The 19,023-nt window shown below is 50.2% G+C and overlaps 1 protein-coding gene across 1 annotated transcript; it reads left to right on the top strand.

The window, feature by feature from the left end:
• Positions 1–3,608: 3,608 nt before the first annotated feature.
• CYSLTR1 (cysteinyl leukotriene receptor 1) lies at positions 3,609–9,070 on the top strand. Its single transcript, XM_058848167.1, has 2 exons — positions 3,609–3,653; positions 5,939–9,070. Exon 2 carries the CDS (start codon positions 5,982–5,984, stop codon positions 7,020–7,022), a length of 1,041 nt encoding a protein of 346 aa, XP_058704150.1. The 5' UTR covers positions 3,609–3,653; positions 5,939–5,981; the 3' UTR covers positions 7,023–9,070.
• Positions 9,071–19,023: the final 9,953 nt, after the last annotated feature.

The raw sequence follows: 19,023 nt of genomic DNA, 5'->3' as shown, positions 1-19,023 counted from the left end.
GCCAGCATGGGTGGCATTAAAATCAATCCCTAAAAACCAAGGGGAGATGGGGACAGTGTTGGAAGAGTGAGAACAACTCAGATTCCATCTGCTGGGAATCTGTTAGAGCTGGGTGCTGATAACACCAGGTTGTGGGTTTGATCCCTGGATAATCCATTCTCTTAAAAGCTGATGATCCCTGTGGGTCACTTCCAGCTGAGAATATTCTGTGAATTCCCTGTGTTGAGTCCAGGGAGCAAACAGACCCAGGTTCAGGTGAGAATAAGGAATGATCTCCCAGAGAAGCAGACCCCACTGGGGGAAGGGAGCTGTGCAGAAGCTGATTCAGCAAAGGGATTGCACATCCTTGGCAAGCAGCAGAAATGGCTTCTCTGAACAAGGGGAAGCAGAGGAGGAGGGATCTGAAGCCATCCCACAGCAGCTGCTGACAGCGCCGTTCCTCCGTGTGGTTTTGTGTCACCCAAACACCGACCCTGCCAGCCCAGGGCTGTCCCTGCTCCAGGGGTCCCAGCACTTCCCAGAGCACAACCCACCTGCTCCAGAACGACTGTGGGCTGTCAGCCTTCAGGGCACAGGATTTATTGCTTTGAAAGGCTTTCCATCTCCATTCACACCAGGGGGACACCTCCAGACCTCCCCTTTCCCTCTGGTTTCCCACTCCTGTGCTGTGGAAACTCATCCCTGCCAGATCCAGGGGCACTGCCCTCATTAACCCCCACCAAGAGCTTTCCATCCTCCTTCCCTCTCTTTATTTCTCCCTTCTGCTTTCCTCCTGTGCTTTACTTCCAGGAGGGACATTCCTGGGATGATGACTGAGGCCATGCACATTCCAGGTGAGGCTGGCTGAGTCCAGCTAATCAGGGCAGGCAGAGCATTCCCAAATCTCCGTGCCTGATTTCAGATATTGCCACAGTCCTGCTTTTCTGGAGAAGTCCTGCAGCTGACATTGCCCCTGGGATGTCCCTGCCAGTGTCACACAGCCCAGCCCACTCCAAATATCTTGGGGCAAGTCTGAATCTGGGCCACCATCCTTATCCCACAAGATTCCAAGAGAAAGGGTTTATTTTGGGAAGTTTCAGGAAAGGAATGAGAATTGTTAACATTCTTAAGATGTTTGTTTCCTCACAAAACCCCACCTTTCTGCTCTCCCCTTCTTAAACAGCCAGAGTGGAAGAAGCTGCCAATGCTGGAGGGATTTTTCATCCACTCTGGGAAGTATTTAGGATTTTAGGAAGTTGTCTGGAAGTCCTGCAGTAAAAAGATAAGCAGTATGATGGATCAGTGGCATTTAGGATACTTGAGGAAGGGCTCAGCTTCTTGGAATCTGGTGCCACTGGAAACTTCATGGGATCTGGCTGGAGCTGCAGGAATTTGGGGTCCAGTGGGAGAAGGCAATGGAGGGTCAGTCAGTGCTAAGTGACAACCCCGAAGCATGGTCAGGCTTTTCCCAGGTTTGGATAGTCCCAGACAGATTTCCAAAGCCTCATTTGTGCCTTTATTCCTTATCCCATTGTCCTCTGGAAAAGGAATCAGAGGAGTTTGAGCCCCAGCATGAAATTGCTCTTATCAGACATGATGGGCACTGCTTTGTTTGGGTCCTCTTCACCCTCATTCCTCAGGAATTCATCCAAGCTCTTTTTAGGAGTCCTCCCCATCCCTTGCTCTCCTCTGGATCTCCTCACAGGTTGCTATATCAGGGAGGTACCGCAGTCCTGGCCCCCCAGATTCCACGTGCCATGTCAGAGATGCAGCCTGAGCTCCTCATGGATTCAGCGTGGAAACCCTTCCCACCAAAACTCAGGCTGCAATTCCAGCACACCTGGAGCAGCAGCAGCCCCCTCGACCCCACACCAACCTCAGTCTGACTTTGCAACTACAAATCTTCCTGTTCTTGAGAGTGAAAGGAAAAGGAACAGAAAAAAATATATTAAAAGAAAAGAAAAAGGAGAAGGAATTACCAAGTAGCAAAAAGCAGAAGGAATGGCCAGAAAAGGTAGCAAAAAAGCAGAAGAGTGATTGAATGGAGGAACAGCAGAATGTGCACCACAATTAAAACAAGCTCCAGAGGCAGCTCCCAGCACAGGACATTGCAGGTAGTGCAAGGAATTGTCCAGTCTTGGAGGCTCTTGGACCTCCATCCTCGAAAGTCTTCAAAATCAGGTGGGACAAAGCCCTGAGCAGCCTGGGCTGGCCTGGATCGAGCAGGAGTTGCACTGGAGATCTCCTGGGGTCTTCTCCAGCCTGAATTATCCCACAATCCTGCAATTTGACTGTTCCCAGTATTCTGCTAAGCAGCTCTTGGGAGCTGGACAGGCTTCCTGGGCACGGATGGAGAGCAGGGGTGGGAAGCTCTTGGGAAGGGCAGAGAGAAAAGTGCATTTTCTTTTCACACACCTTCACTCTTCATGGAGAGTGAAATCAAAGAGAAGCTGCCATGTCCACAGCACCGTGGCTTCAGAAACTCCAAAAGCATCCATAAAAATGGAGCTGTGAATCCTCCCAGGCAGTCACACAAGGGCAGCGGCGTGGGAGAGCTGCGCTGGTGCAGCTTCACAGCAGGGAAACGTGGGGTCACTGCTGCCAGCACTCAGAGCTGGACAGGCTGAGCTTGGGAACATCAGCAGGAGGGGGAACTGGGGATGCCCATGAGGACAGTGACTCACATGCTGAGTTCAGCAGGGCTGGCTTTAATCCTGGAATCTTTTGGGTGGGAAGAGACCTTAAAGCTCGTGCAGTCCCATTTCTGCCATGGGCAGGGACACCTTCCGCTGGACCAGGTTGCTCCAAGCCCTGTCCAGCCCAGCTTTGGACACTTCCAGATGCTCCAGTGCCACTTGGAGCTGTTCCCACCATGGATAAAGGTTTCTTCCCCCAAAGGATTCCCCACTGCCCCGGAAAAGCCAAAAGCTGTTGGGTTCCATTACCCAGCCCCCATGAACTTCCACATCCCAGTCAAATCTGGGAATGGAAGAAGAATTCCTTAGCTCCTCAGCAAAAGGTGGGAATAGCATATTATACATAGTCAATATAATAAATTGAAAATTTAGAGTGGGACAGCCCACACTTCAAGTATTCAGAACTGAGAAAAATAATTCTTCATTTGATAGAGCCTTGGAGTTTGTTTGGTTTTGTTTGGGGTGGGTTGTTTTTGTTTTTGTTATTTTTGGTTTGGTTTTTTCTTTGTTTGGTTTTCTTTATTGACAAAGCCACAGTTGTTTAAAAAAAAAAAAAAAATAGACAAATATAGCACATTTCGGGATGCTAGAAGAACAGAGTGCTAAGTCCATGAGAATTCTGTTTTCCCTCCGATGACACCAACACCAAAAAGTCTCCTAAAAGCTATTTCTAAAGAAGGTTGTTAACTCTGACATCAGAGATGAGCTCCCTGCCAGTTACAAGCAGGAGTAAAATCCTCACAGAACAAAACCAGCGAGGGGACCCCGCCAGTGCCCACCGCAGCGCGGGGCACGGCTGGGATGCTTCCGAGCGCTATTTCCTAGGAAGGTGGGGAAAGCCTGGAAAAGCCGAAGGTTTCGGGGTCCCGGTGGAGCCGGGGCGGGGCCGGGGGCGGGCTCGGGGGCGCGCCCCGCTTTAAGAGCTGCGGGGGCGCGCCCGGGACAGATCCGCGCCCGTTCCGAGCCCGCAGCGCTGCGGTAAGGGCTGAGCTGGGGCTGCCGTGGGGCTGGGGGATCACGGGCTGAGGGTGGGGGCTTTGCCTCGGTGCCCCCCGCTTGTGCCGTGTCCCGGTTTGAGCCGCTGGGTTCCCCTAATGAGCTGCGGCGTTAATTAGCGGTGAGCGCTGCGCTCCTGTGTCCCCGCTCCCCGAGCTGGGGGTGCTGAGGGGAGCTCGGTGTTTTGGGACATTCCCGTCCCTCTCCAAACGGGGAATGCAGAGCCCGGAGCGTTCCTCGGGGTGGGAATGCTGCGTGTTTGTGTTCGGAACAGACAGCAGGGACTTTGCGCTTTTGTGTTGTGTAATTAAACTGAGTGTAATCTACTGGGGGCTGGGGATGTTCCGAGAGCCCGAGACCCTCTGCTCTGCAGCCAGGCTGGGAGAGCTGGGGGTGCTCACCTGGAGAAGGATCCAGGAAAACCTCAGAGCCCCTTCCAGTGCCTAAAGGAGCTCCAAGAGAGCTGGAGAGAAACTTGGGACAAGGGATGGAGGGACAGGACACAGGGAATGGCTTCCCACTGCCAGGGGGAGATGGGATATTGGAAATAATTACCTGGCACAGATTGTCCAGAGAAGTTGTGGCTGCTCAATCCCTGGGAGTGTCCAAGGGATAGTGGAAAGTGTCCCTGCCCATGGCAGGGGTAGAATGGGATGAGCTTTAATGATCTTTCCAACACAAACTGGTCTGTGATTCTATGACAAGCTATAAATTTATCTGTGCCGCATCAGACTGGGAGAATAGCAGTAGTTTGCTCCCTTTGGGAACCTTTTTTCATCCACTGTGGTTCCCTTTCACCTGTGCACATTCCCAGTGAGCTGAATTCAACACCACACAAATAAATGAACCATGACTACACAAATAAAAAAGTGGCAGAAGCGATGTTTGTCTTTAACTCATGATGCAAAAGTAAAGCCTCTGCTGGGAAATGCTTTTTTGTGGGATTGTTGTTGAAATGCATTTCTGGCTGTGATATGCTCTTACGGTAAGGTGGTTGGATTGTGAGTGTCAGTTTCCTTTTGGTTGCAAAACTCAAATTTTGTTTAGAAATACAATAGAAAACAAGTCCTGCTTGTCTTTTGGACAAATACCTCGAGTGACTGATTAAATTCTGGGCTGGTTGCTGGAGTTAAGGCCATAATGTAATAAAAGTATAAAAGTATGAAAGACCTTTGGCATGTGGACTGGTGGCTTTGTACGGGATTTCTAATGAACATTACCCCCTCTACCCTCCGTCCCCTCGCTGACACCTGCTCAGCTTCAGTTTGTTTGTGCATTGCAGATAAACAAAGGACTCTTAAAAGAGTCAAATAAACCCACCAAACAAACACCAAAATAGCTGAAATTTAACTGACACCTGGAAGCCTTGAGCATCCCAGAGCGGTTCTGAATTCTGACTTCAGTAAGTCCTGGGGGCAGACAGAGAATCTAATACTGCCAAGTAGTTTTTCTGGGTGAAAATACATTTAACAGCAATTTTGAGCATATTCTTGGTACAGTTGTGGGTTCTCATGGCTGATCTTGACCCAGCTTCTGCTTTTGTTGTTGTGGTGTCCTGTTATTTCAGCTGGCTCTTGTCCCGCAGTTCTGATCTCGCAGCTTTTCATGGTCTCAGGCTGCAAGGGAGGTTCTGCGTTTGAACCATTAGCAACTGAAAAATCAATCAAAAAAAAGGACAATAAGGGCTGAACAATTTTTAGGGTCCAGGACCACTCCTCCTATTTTAAATTCCACAGTGCTGTTGTCACCTTTGTTATCCCTCTGCTATTTTTCTGAGTAGCTGCCTCAGTTTGTGAGGAGTTAAGAGATTTTTTGGTAATTTCATGTCCTGATGATTTGGCCTCGAGTATTAGGTATTATGAAAAATTCCTTCACCAAAAGGCCGCTCAAACCCTGGACCAGGCTGAGAACAGGGAGGTGCTGGAGCCATCACATCTTCCAAAATGTATGGATGTGGCACTTGAGGACATGGATTAGTGGTGATCATGGTGGTGATGCTTGATGGTGGGACTCGATGGTCTCAAGGGTCTTTTCCACCCTTAAGGATTCCGTGATCCTGTGATGCGATTCCATGGCTCTGCCACGTTTTGTCACTCGTAACCAGCTGCTGGTAGCTGGTGAAGAAAGGTGGATGTGGTGAAGGAAGGGGTGAGATCCACACCCCTTCTCAGCTCTCTCCTGAGAGGGATGACGGGTTTTTCCTCTTATTTTATCATGGATACTTATTTTCCTGTGCTGCTTTACCCCACCTGCGTTTTTCCCCCCAGGCCTGACGCCATCCCCAGGGAGCTGGAGCCTCAGGCAGGCACCATGACAGCGCTGTCCCCCAACCTGTCATGCCACCACCACTCCATCGATGACTTCCGCAACAGCATCTACTCCACGCTCTACTCCATGATCAGCATCATGGGCTTTGTGGGGAACGGCGTGGTGCTGTACGTGCTGATCCGCACGTACCGTCAGAAAACGGCCTTCCAGGTCTACATGCTCAACCTGGCCCTGTCCGACTTCCTGTGCGTGCTCACCTTGCCCCTGCGCGTCGTCTACTACGTGCAAAAGGGCCACTGGTTCTTCAGCGACTTCCTGTGCCGCCTCTCGTCCTACGCGCTCTACGTCAACCTCTACTGCAGCATCTTCTTCATGACGGCCATGAGCTACTTCCGCTGCGTCGCCATCGTCTTCCCAGTCCGCAACGTCAGCCTGGCGTCGGAGAAGAAGGCCAAGTTAGTGTGTGTTGGCATCTGGGTGTTCGTCACCCTGACGAGCGCGCCCTTCCTGCGCAACGGGACGTACCAGTACGGCAACAAGACCAAGTGCTTCGAACCGCCCGAGAACTCCCAGAAGACAAACCTGGTGGTGATCCTGGATTTCATCGCCCTCTTCGTGGGCTTCATCTTCCCCTTCATCGTCATCACCATCTGCTACACCATGATCATCCGCACCCTGCTGCGGAACAACCTGCGGAAGAACGATGCCAGCCGCCGCAAGGCCGTGTGGATGATTGTCATTGTCACCGCCACGTTCCTGGTGAGCTTCACGCCGTACCACGTCCTGCGCACGGTGCACCTGCACGCGCTGCGCCTGCAGGGCCGCGGCTGCGGGGACACCATGTTCCTGCAGAAAGCCGTCATCGTCACCCTGCCCCTGGCAGCTGCCAACTGCTGCTTTGACCCCCTCCTCTACTTCTTCTCCGGGGGCAACTTCCGGCAGAGACTCACCACGCTCAGGAAGGCGTCCTCCTCCAGCTTGTCGCAAGCCTTCAGGAGAAAGATCTCCGTGAAGGACAAGGATGAGGAGCCCTTTGGAGAAAGCCAGAGGGAGAATGGAAAGACAGCTGTGGCTCCTTTGTAAGGAGGTTAAACTTTCCCCTCAGAGCTCTGCTGGGGGATGGAGATCTCCGAACTCTTCCAGAAGATGGGATGGAGGCATTCGAGCCTTTGTTGCAGTTAAATAAGTGTGGACAATGCCTGGCTTGTGGTAGTTGGTGGCAGAGCCACTGCTGGGGCTGGGCAGCCCCTGGGACCCCCAGAGCCACACGGGACAGAGCAGCCACCACCAGCAAACTGTGGAGCTGCTGCTGAACTCCCAAACCCCTTCCAAGGCTGTATTTGGGCATTTGCTTCATTTCACAACTTTCCAAGAGCGTTAATTCCCCGAGCCAGTGGGAAATGTAAACAAAGCTTGCGGCGCGTGGGGAGCTCCTGACAAACAGCGAGGGCAGAGTTTTCACTGGATCTTCAAACAGCCGCCAAGTTATTTACACAGTGAGGCCAGGATAATTCCTGCCCTGCTCCCCAGCTGCCTCTGGATTTCAGTGTGTTTCAGGCTCCCAGGGCTGTGCCTGGGCTGCAAATCGGGATGGGCACCTGTCCCACCCCCACAGAGCAGCTCGAGATGCTTTGATGGGCAGCAGATTTGCCAGTGTTTGTCCAGTTTCTAGAAAAATCCATGGGATCAGTTGTAAAATTGCAATATCTTACTGTGCAGGATAACTTAGGAATAAGGATAAGAGATAAACTTATTTCAGTGGGGCTGGCCCTGAAGTGAGGGCTGCAGGATTCAGATTATCACTCCAGTTTTTGGGGAAGTTTTGGGTAAAAGTGGAGCTCTGCGTGCTCAGAGTCAGATTTGCCTTTCTCAGCTATTGGCCAAGGGTGTTAAATTAATAATAAATAAAAATAAAGCCCTCTAAAGTGTCTTTGATCCTGTTCCACAGTGCTCACTTCACCCACACCTGGCAGCAAAGAGGCAACACGAGGCCCTTGGAAAGACCTTTAGGAAGAGCTGGAGATTCAAAATCTGAGTCTGAACGAGATGTGATGCTGAAAAAACATTGGACTGTGTTTCTTCTGTAAAGAAAAGCTTCAAACTCTTGGATGGAGGGAAACATTCCTGTACTTTTCCAGGAGATCTGCAGGAAGCTATCTCCAGCTCTGCTGGAGCAGAGCCCAGCCGGAAATGTGCGACACATTCCGGCAGAAATAGAAATTATTGTAGGGTTAAACCTCTCAGCTGGAGAAGGAGTTGATAAATGAACAGCAAGTGTGTTTGGATATGGTATTTATGAAATTACTCGATGTTATCTTGGATAAGGAAAACAGTTTTAGTAGTGAAGAATAACAGTGAGCAAAAGGAGTTTGGCTTGGACAGGCATCTGCTGGAGAAATTATCTGTACAGATAATTAGAGTGATAATTCTCTCTGTACACCACAGCTCTGGCTCAGCAAAAGGCACTTAACAAACCAAATCCACCTGCAGGATAAATGATGGATGTGAATCTCCAAGGAGATCCGAAATTCCTTTGTTAAATTTGAAGGACAAAGCGGTAGAGGGCTGAAAGCTGCTGCTGTAGAGGAGAGTTAGAGACCCCATAAACCCCCCAGGAGGGCAGAGCCAAGAGTTCAAAGCCAGAACTACAAATTGTTCAGGGAAAAAACACCGATGAATTGGCTAAAACTCATTTTCAAGGGTCAGCACTGAGTATTCCACTTGTGTCTCCAGGCTTTAAAAGCATTGTGAAACTGTAAATAAAAATCCTCATGGATTTTTATTCAGAATTTGCAGGAATAACATGGCCATTCCCAAAGCTTGAAATATTGTACAGTAAAGCTAAATGTGTGTGTATATATATATATGTATATATTGCAAAGCATTTTTGTTATACCAGAGGTATTTTTTAACCTTTTGCCTTTTTTTATTTGAATAAGACAATGTTAATGGCAAAGAAAATGGCAGCTTTTTTTTTTCTTCTTCTTCTTCTTTGTGCAATAGGAAAGCCTGTTTTAAAATACTTTACTGAAAATCAAGCTAAAACATTGCAAGTGAAATTTTAATTACCGTTTTCCACGGCTCATTTGAAAGTCTCTGTTGCGGATTCTTCTTCCCTACAATAAAACTTTATTTGCGCACATCACCAGAGTGTAATATTTGCTTTATAATAATAATAATAATTTATAATGTTGTAATAAACACACAGATGTGTGGTGTAATAAGCAGCACAGATGTTGCTGTGATGTTGGGGGGAGTTATTTTGCTCCAGCCAAACTGGATTTTGCCATAGCCCAACTTCCCAGGCTTCAGCCACCACCTGCAGCTGCTGTTTGGGGATCTGCTGGAGCCAAAACACTTCTGGTGGTCTTGGTAGAGCTTGCAGTGGTGGAGGAACCCAACAAAAAGCAGCTGGAACCTGGAAAAACTGGGATTTACAGACAGAAAATGCTTAGAAGAAGCAGGGATGTCTGCTGGGAATGTTTTCTCCTTGGGTTCCCCCAAAGCAGGATCTGCAGGGGGGGTTTGGGTTGTGAAGCTCCAGCCCAGCAGGGTGAGGAGGGACTTTGCCATCAGCTCCGGTGACAATGTCCCTGCTGTGCCTTTGCCCTGAGGACACAGAAAGTGCCACCCTGGCAGCAAATCCCGGGCAGCTTTTGCCCAGGAATCGGAGCCTGGAGGGAAAGCTGTGCAGAGAAACGGGGATTGTTGGTGGGATGGGGCAGGTTAGGAATTGTGGTGTTTTTAGGGGCTGTACAATGTGACAGGAGCTGGGAAGAGGAGAGCAAGTGTCACCCTGGCGTGGTGACAGACTCAGAGAAAACGAAAGTGAGTGGGTTGGGTTTTTGCTTGAAACTGGGCTATTTTCTGCTGCAGTTTCTGGTTCAATGGTGTCCCCTAGTGCTGAGCCATTCCAGGAGCCACCACCTGTGGCTGCTGAGGTTTCCTCTTTTCATTTAGTCCGGTTCCCTGTCACAATGTCCTGTTTCCTCTGGTGCTGACCCCTTCGTTCCTCCCCTCCCACCTCTGCCAGTATTTTATTTCACAATCTTTGGGTTTCCCTCTCTGCCAGTACCCTCCTCCTGCCCTGGGCTCCAGCTGCACCCTCGACTTTGCCTAAAAAACGCTGATTTTCCATAGGATGACTGTCCCAGCCTGGGCCTGCAGAGCTTCCAGTGGGAGCTGGTGGTGAGTACAGCCCTTGGGCATCACCTCCTCGTGTCATTTTGGCCTGGGTGTGTCTGAGAGGGTTATTTCTGACCAAACCAGTACAGCTGTGGCTGAAAAGCTCTGCAAGAAACTGGTTATCCATGCTGGAATGGGATGGTCCTGCCTGTCTTCCACCAAAAGGGAAAGAGCTGCCACATGGACACAGCTGGGAAGTTCAGAAACTGCACATGGGATGTGTTCACCCTAATTCCATAAAGTGCTTTCCCATAAAACACCTGCAGGATGTGAGCAGCCCTTCAGTTTAATGAGCAATAAAGTCCAAGTAATAAAGAGAGATTTCCTCTCATTCCTGCTCTGAGCTCGGTGCCTCCTGCCCTCCCCCCCCCCCCATCCCCAAGCACATCTTTTGGGGTTGGAGGGGTTCAATCCATTCCCACTGCTTGGATTCCCCAGGGATCTGTGTACTGAGAAGCTCTGGGACCCTTAAGCAGGAGTTAATTCTCAAGCTGAATCTTAAATTAACATTTTTTTTCCAATTTCCACTGTGGTCTGACATTAAGAGAGGGACCTCTCCCACATGGCAGGAGGGAGAACACCAGGCTCTTTACCCTTTTCCTACACAGGGTACAACCTGATTGCCAGGGAAAAAACTAAGGAGCAAAAATGAAGGAAAGCCCATCGGATTTTGAAATACCATCAGCAGTAAAATGTCTTAGAAACATTCAGCAAGCAATAAAATGTCATAGAAACATTCCCGAAAGCAAACCTGAGGGATGAAAAGCCCAGCCTGACATTTGGGGTTACATTAAATCCCTCTTGGGATCAGCAAGGTTGGGAACTCAACCCTGCTTCTCCCAAACTCTTAATTCCAGCCCTGTGAGCTGCCACATGTACAAACAACCCTTTGGAATATTTGCAGACTTCACTGGAGGGGGAAATGTGCCCGTTTTGTTCTTGTCAGTGTGGATTCTTACGCTTCAGAGGAAACCAGGCTGCCCTGGGAGCAAAGGGCCCTTTGTTAGGTCAATAAATACATTCCTGATGGATCTTCACCAGGTTGGGAGGGATGGAAGGAACGAGGCAGCAAAACCCCACAGTTTTGGTCATTAATAAAAACTCCAAGTCCATGACCACTGCTGGAGGTCTCTGCTGGGGGAGGCAAAGACTAAACAGAGTTTATTTTGGGCTTGGTCTGTTAAAATCCCTTTATTTGTGAGGAGCACAATTCCCTGGTGATCTGCTTGAGTTTCATTTCAGCAAGGCCACTTGAGTTATTCAGCCTGGAGAAGAGAGGACACAGGGGAACCTCCTCAGGAGCTCCTCCTGAGGGGCAGCTCCAATCTCTGCTCCTTGTGAGCGGGACAGGACCCAGGGAATGGCTGGAGCTGTGTCAGGGGAGGGTCAGGATGGATTTTAGGGAAAGGTTCTTCACCCAGAGGGTGTTGGCACTGCCCAGGCTCCCCAGGGAATGGGCACAGCCCCAAGGCTGCCAGAGCTCCAGGAGGGTTTGGACACGGCTCCCAGGGATGCCCAGGGTGGGATTTGTTGTGGTGTCTGTGCAGGGACAGGGGCTGGACTCTGACCCTTGTGGGTCCCTTCCAGCTCAGGGTATTTTATGATTCTAAGGCTCCCCGCAGCCCCTGAGCCCCCCAGTAACACCTGGAGGGCTCAAAGATGAGAAGCAGAGTGTCACCATGTCCCTGCTGTGGGGACACCCAGGACAGGAGGCTCCTGCAGGTGTTTTGTCAGGGCTTGAAGCTGCTGGGTTTGGGAGCAGTTATTGCAAAAGGCAGCCTGTGGCTGGACTGTTAGAATTGCATCCATCCCAGGATCAGAGAGGCTGCATTTCCTTTCTGAGTAACCCTGAGACAGCCCCTTCTCTCTGCCCTGTCCTCCCCACGTTACTCACGGCAGGAAGCTGCTTACGTGAGTGAGGGCTGGAAAATGCTGCAGTGCCCTTTCACCGCGAATTTTCGAGGAAAACGGAATGAAAAGTTCCCCCAAACTGGCCTTGAGCCACTGCCTCCCGTCAGCAGCATCTCCTCCCACACTCCTCACGTCCTTCATCACCCCAAATCCCTGTGCCAGAGCTTCACAGGACTCCAGAGCTGCTTTGGGTTCCTCCTCGCCCTTTCCTGGTGCTCAGGTGGGAAGGGCAGGGCAGCAGCTTCCCTGCAAACCTGGAGCAGCATCCTCACCTGTGGGGAAGGGCTCGTGGTCCCCAGCTCCAGAGCAGAGACTGGAGCAAGGCTGAGATCCCTCGGTGAGGGCAGCCAAGGTGGCCCAGACGTGTCCCAGAGAAGATTCCCGAGGAGTCCCAGGCTGGGCAGGACTCGAGGGGGGCAGAGGCTGAGCTCAGGTGGATTTTCCTCTTGGGATGCTGTGCCATGACTCCAGTCAGGGTTAATCATATTCTGTGGGAGGAAAAAGAGCCCTCAAGGATGTGAACTGAGGAAAGAGAGGCGCTGAGGAATGGATGTCAAAGCCCTGGGGGACAGTCCTGCACATCCTCAGCTCCTGGGGCAGATCCTCCTGGGATCTGTCAGGAAGATCCTCCTGGGATTTATCTGTTCAGATCCAAACTGTGCCACTAACACCAGCTGATGGCAGAGTTTGCTCCCACTGCAATTAAAACTGATCAATAGAATCTGAGGTTGTTCTGAGGGTCAGCAAATGTCCCTGGTGCATCTGCACACAGCAGAGGACACTGGAGGCACTGGGCAGTGCTGAGCAGGAGCCTCCAGAGCCTTGGAGAGTGGCACCAATGATTCAGCTCCAATCAAATGTCTAATTTGATTATATTAAATATAACTCTCTCCCGTGGTGGGAATTCTGCTGGTGAAACAGCCTCAGCAAACATCCAATATCACACTGGATTTATGTAAACTCAGCCTCCATGGCTTCCAGCGAGGTGCCCGAGCTCGTGGCCTCCTCCACCAGCACTGACCCCTCAGCAGAGCTGTATATTTTGATTTTTCCCTGTTTATTTCTACTGGAGGTTCCTCTGAAACAACTGTGCTCCAACAAGGACTGCTGGAGGAGGAGGCAGCTCTCCTCACGCTCAGAGAGGGCACAATTCGTGGCTAAACTGACACTAAGAAGGAAGTTGGGAAAAGTAAAAATATGGTTTATTTGCCATTAAATCTAGAAAAACAACACAGCCAGGAAAATACTGCCCTCCTGTGAAGCAAGGAGAGTGATAATGAAAAGTTAAAGCTGAAGTTTCAGCTCCAAATGTAATTGAATTACAAGAAAAAATGTAAATTCTTCAGCCCCTGCTTTCCCTGGAAAATTGAAATTTCTACAAAATACCATGTCTTTATCCAAACTACAAGGATTATGTCAATACAAACTGCAGGAGAGGGAGGAGATTTGGGGCTGTTTGAGAAAATAGCAAAAATGGAGAATATTTTTGTTTCTTTCTATTTCATGTTAAACTTCAGGGACTTTTCCTTAAGTTCAGTGCAGCAACACCACAGGAGAGCATCACCTTTGCCATCCCAGCTCACACAAACACAGCCTGGACTGCTTCTGGATGGAGGGACCTATATTTAATAACTTTTATTGATTGATTTTGCTGGATTCTATATAGAAATACATAAATAGGAAGACCAGGGGCAGTGGTGAAAAGGCAGCGCTGAGAGAGACCCTGATGTTGGTGAGGCATTTTCTGTCCCCTCTCCCAAAATTGAAGGGGTCAGGACCCCCTAAGGAGGCACTGACAGCATTTTATCCATCAGAAGGAGGATTTTCAAGCCCTGTAAGCTTTGATAAGAGCAGGGATTAACAAACCCTGCTGAGTGACACCGTGACAAAAGGCCAGCCCTGCCCATGTCCCACACGCGCTGTCCGAGGACGTTGCTGGCACCGTTTGGGGAGAAAAGATGAAGTAACAGCAAAGAGGGGAAGTGAAAAGGAGATTGCTTCATTTCTTTATGAAACAAGGGTCCTGTAGTTCTCTCAAAACCTGTGTTTGTTTTTGGAGAAACAGCTGGAACAGACAGAGGCCACATGTGTCACTGCGGGAAGGGTTTGGTGGCTCTCCAGGGTGACCGGTCACTTGAGGCCACTCACAGGTACAAATATTCCGTGTCTGGAGGCTTTCCCTTGGCTCCAGTAAAAAATTTGAGCATGATTCATACCAAAGAGGGTGATTCCAAGCTTTTTATTGAAGGAGGTGTTTCAAACACTTTGTCTCAGGAGGTGGGAATTGGGCAATGCCATTGCTGGGGTTCAGCCACCCCACCCCTCAGCAAGGCAGAGGAACTCTGGGATCAGGGCTCCCAAATCCCTTCCCAGCACACAGGAGCTCCTCAGCCCTCCTCTCACAGCTCTAACACAAATCTATCCTCACCCTGTAGTGCTTATCTCACCCCTAACAAGTCAGGACTCCTGACTGCCCTGGGGAGTGGAAGTGACTCCTGGTCACACATTCCTGGTGTGGCAGTGAAGCAGAGGGGCAGGGATTGATGCTGGAGCACCAGCATCTCCACCAACATCTCCACCAGCATCTCCACCACCTTTCCCAGCAGAAAAGTTCACCCTGAGCTCACCACCAGCTGAGGATGAGCACCAGGGGCGGTGACCAGGAGCACTGCCCTGCAGAGAGAGCTTCAAGGCACATTCCAGGAAATGTCACAGCTCCATACTTCACTTCCACCCCCCTTTATTCCTTCTGCTTTTCTCACAGTGATTGGAAAATTCACTCCTGGAGCATCACAGACAATCCCCACATCAATTTCCATGGATGACCCAGGCTGGCAGCTGCTCCAGGCCCCATTTGCAGCCTCTGGAGCCACCAGCCCCTTTTCCAGAGCAGGGAAATGGCAAAGCCAGCGCTCCTGGAGTGGAGACTTTGGAAGGGCTCTCTGAAATTCCCCACTCCAGGCAGCCTCCAGCACCAGGCACAGCAGCAGGGAAAGCAGTGAGGAGGATTTTTCATAGCAAGAGAAGATGGGGAAGGTGGGAAGGGGCCAGTTTGAGGTTTTTTTCTGCTTTCTCTCCTAAAGTGTCCTCAATAATTCTACCTGCAGGTTCTCTCCCAGAGATCTGCTCTGCCAGCTGAGAAATGCTCCTTGTGCCACCACCTCACACGGAATATCAGTGCCTGGACCTTCCCTCTGAGGGTGGGAAACCAGACCCACGCCACTCTTGAACTGGTGGTCATTAGCCCCAAACAAATAAGTAGATTTCAGTAATGGATACAACGTGGAGGTTTCCTGGAGGAGCCAATATTTGAATTCTTCACAGCTGCATCTCTGCCTTTTGCTGGGTGGGTTGGGATTTTTTTTTTTTTCCTCTTTAGCCTGAAGTGCTCCCAACTCCCTCATGCCATGTGGCTGCTTCTTATTTGCATCCCAGACCTGATTCACGACTCTGCACTGATATAAAATATATCAGATACAAAATGCTCCTTGGGGTGGGGAGAGTCCCTTCTGCAGTGCTGAGGACACAGATCCAAAGGGAAGGGGATGCTGCTCCAAAGTCTTTGTGGCTGCAAGACGAGCCCCCAGTGCAGAGCAGGGGCCCCCAGGCCTCCATCGAGTGAAAAATAAAAAATAAAACAAAAAAAGAGAATGGAAACAATCACGAGGAATGGGCTTATTGTAGGAGAGAGCAAGTAAAAGAGGTTGTTTGGGGACAGGGAGGAAAATGCCAGATAGGACAGAAACAGAGCTCTAAAGAGAGACAATGGAGAACTGGAGTGAAACAATTGAAGTCCCATGTGGACAGGGAGCAGGGAGATCACGGAGCACGAGCAGCTTTTCCCGAAGGTGCCGCAGCTTCCAGCACTCTCAGCCCAGGGATGGACACCAAACCCTCTGTGCACAGGGCTGAGGGAAATTTTGGTGCCAGTGTGAAGGGAAAAGTGTTTTCGCTGCCTAAAAGTGAGGTGGGAGGAGTTAAAACAAGGGCAGCAGCCAGAAAAACAAGTGAACCTGTGGAAAGGTAAGAAACCTGCTCCAAGTGCCCAGCAGGAAGGAAACAGCCCAAACAAAGGGATGAGCATCACATTACACCTGACACGGGAATATTTCAGGTTTTATCAGTTCTCCACTGCTGAGGGTTCACCTGCAGCTCCCTTGCATGTGACCTTCAGAACAAGTTAAAAAAGAGATCAGCGTTTCAACAACTGAACTCTCAGCCTTTTGTCTGATGGAAAAAAAATCAGTTCCAAATGTGGAGATTTCAATGCAGGCTGTAGTTTTGTTACAGTTCAGATTTATTCTGCTTGCTTTCTTTCTTTTTTGGGGGGGTTTTTGTTTTGTTTTGTTTTTTTGTCACTCCCCTCCTCTCTGTTCTCCAGACATTGGCTCTGGTGCCTGTTCTGCTCTCCAAAGACCTTTTTCAGCTGAATTCCATGCAGGGAAATGAGCCCCTGCCCAGCCCAGAGAGTGAAATCCCCTCTTTGGGATAAAACCACAGGATTCAGGTGCTTCTGCAGCTCGAAATGTTCTCTTCATGCAAAGCAGCAGGAAAGCACATCAGAGATGGTTTGTTAAACAGCTTCACTCTGATTTATAAAAGCCTTAAAAATGAACTCATTTTGGCTTCCTCCTTTCATCACCAGAGCAAGGATGAGCATCTCCAGCTCTAACACGTTTGAATGAGGGTTCTTTTCATTTCTGATGCTCCAGTTCCTTGGAACTGTGAGCTCATTCCCAGGTCCCAGACCCAAGCCAGCCGTGGTGTCCCTGTGACCGGGTCAGCTGCAGAACTTCCCTGTACCCAGCTGGGAGCAGCTCTGCTCCTGCTCCTGAGCCTTCCCACTGCTGACACGGCTGCTGCACCTTCCCTGGGCTCTGCAACACCAGAGAAAGAGGCAGGATGAGCTCCACCCCACAAGGAGATCCTGTTTCCCCCAGCTGAACGTTCTGCTCTGGAGGAGAAGCCCCAGCAGGTGCCACGTTGTTTCCCAAGGCCTCTGCTTGGACCTGCCCGTTCCCAACAATTTCTAGAGGCACAGAGTTCTTCAGCCCTGTTTGGATTTGGTTGTTCTTTCTTTTCTTGTTTGCTTCTTGGCTTGGGGCAAGAGTTATGGATTTATGGCTAAACAGAGCCGGTGGTTGGAACTGGACTGAAATGAGATGTTTGATTCCTATCAGGGACCTTGCTAAATAAATTGAGGAGAAACGGAGCAGAAAGACCTTGCAGAAGGTGGGAGAGACCAGGCAGGTGTTTCACAGCCTTCTCCTCCCATGGTGATGACAGCAGCTTCAGACTTGGGCTGAGAGAAGTGAGGAACAACTTCCCTACTCCAGGTTTTTACCATTTACAGGTATCCAATGGCAAGGGGGGAGCTCCAGTCCTCCCTCCTGCACCAGAGAGGGATGAGGGCGAGCTCAGCTGTTCCTCCCTGCCCACAGAAAGATCTTCAGTGGGCCAGGGTTTAATTCCCTTTTCCAAACAGCCCCTGTTGTGCTTGCAGCCCGCAGGATGAGGCAGAGGGAGGTGTGGAAGCAGCTGGAGGTCAGGACATGCAGTGTTTGCTCGTGGGTTCTGCCACATAGCAAGTGAAGGAATCATAAACCAGGTGTTCCCCAGCACTGAACTTCATCCCCCAGCACCTCCAGCAGCCATAAACACCAGCAGTGTTTGCTGTGGGCTGCTGTTGTCGAGGGCTTTTGGTTTGGTTTTCATGGGTGACGTTGTGCCAGCAGGTTTGCAGATCCAGGGCTGATGTTCAGTGGGATTTCATGGGAGCAGGTCTGTGCCAGGAGTTCCTGGTTTGGAGTGAGGCTTTTTGGGGGGGTTCTGAGTCCTGCTGGGAGGAAGAAGCACAGACAGAAAATGTGGTGCCCACCTGCACCTCCATCCCCTGCCAGGCTTTCCTGCCAGTCCATGCTGGCCTGTCCATACTGATGCCAAGCACCTGAATTTTCTTCTTAATACATCTCTTTTTTTGCTATAAGTCACCACCAGAACTGAACCAGGACTGAAAAGCATTGAGAGGGCAGAGAGTTTTGTGAATATTACTGAACTCAGAAGAAAATCTCCAGACTTGGTGTCATTTCTTCAGTTAAAATGACGTCAATTTTAGTGGCTGGTCACCAGTGCTGGTACCACCCTGTGCCTCTGCCAGTGTCACCTGTTTGTTTAGTGGGTGTTCAATAGCCCTAAAGCTATTAACAACTATTTCTGCTGGTGCTGATCTGCTTCTGAGGTTCAACATCAAATAGAAACAGCAGTAGGATGGGGCTTGGAACAACCTGGGGTAGTGGAAGGTGTCCCTGTCAATGGCAGGGAGTGGAACTCGATGGGTTTTAAGGTCCCTTTCCACCCAAACCATCCTGGGATTCTGTGTTCCATGGGACAGGGATGAGGGCACCTGCAGAGGGGCAGGCGTGTGACCTTTGAAGAAAACCCTCTCTCCCCATGCCCTCCAGGCTTTTCCCATAGTGCTGCTCTCCAAACCCACAGCCCAGAGCACTGGTTTGCTCCCTGTGGAGCAGATCCCACAACTGGAGAAAACGCTCCGGGTGTGGAAGGAGCGGTGCCAGCGCACAGGGGCAGAAAATCTGCTCCAGCACCGCTGTTTACTCCTGCAGATCCCAGCACAGCTCCCAGCAAAGTGCTGCTGGAGGGGAGTTGGTTTGCCAGGCTGTCCTGCCCTGCTCCCTCTGGGAGTGCTCACACAGGAGTTTGTGTGGAGCCAGGGAAAACCAAGGCAATGCCTTCCAAGCCCGTGCTCGCAGCTCCCAGCGGAGGCAGGAGTGGGGAGGCTTTGCTAGACACGAGTTCAAATAACCAGAATCATTATTATTGTAGTCAAAGGATGGAAAAACAAACAGTTTTATTGTGAGCTGGAACTAAAACTCCAGGGTGGCTGCTAATCCCCCTGGTAAGTGGGGTGTTGGCATGGAGGGGGGGTGTGCATCCAGGTTTTTGTTATTCAAGCTCCCCAGCCCGCGTT

The sequence above is a fragment of the Poecile atricapillus genome, chromosome 12, assembly GCF_030490865.1.
Source record: "Poecile atricapillus isolate bPoeAtr1 chromosome 12, bPoeAtr1.hap1, whole genome shotgun sequence".
NCBI classification, from domain to species: Eukaryota; Metazoa; Chordata; class Aves; order Passeriformes; family Paridae; genus Poecile; species Poecile atricapillus.
This window is presented reverse-complemented; position numbering and strand designations above follow the sequence as displayed.

Excerpts from the sequence above, each read along its gene's own strand:
- CYSLTR1 (XM_058848167.1), top strand. The coding sequence starts at position 5,982 with ATGACAGCGCTGTCCCCCAACCTGTCATGCCACCACCACTCCATCGAT.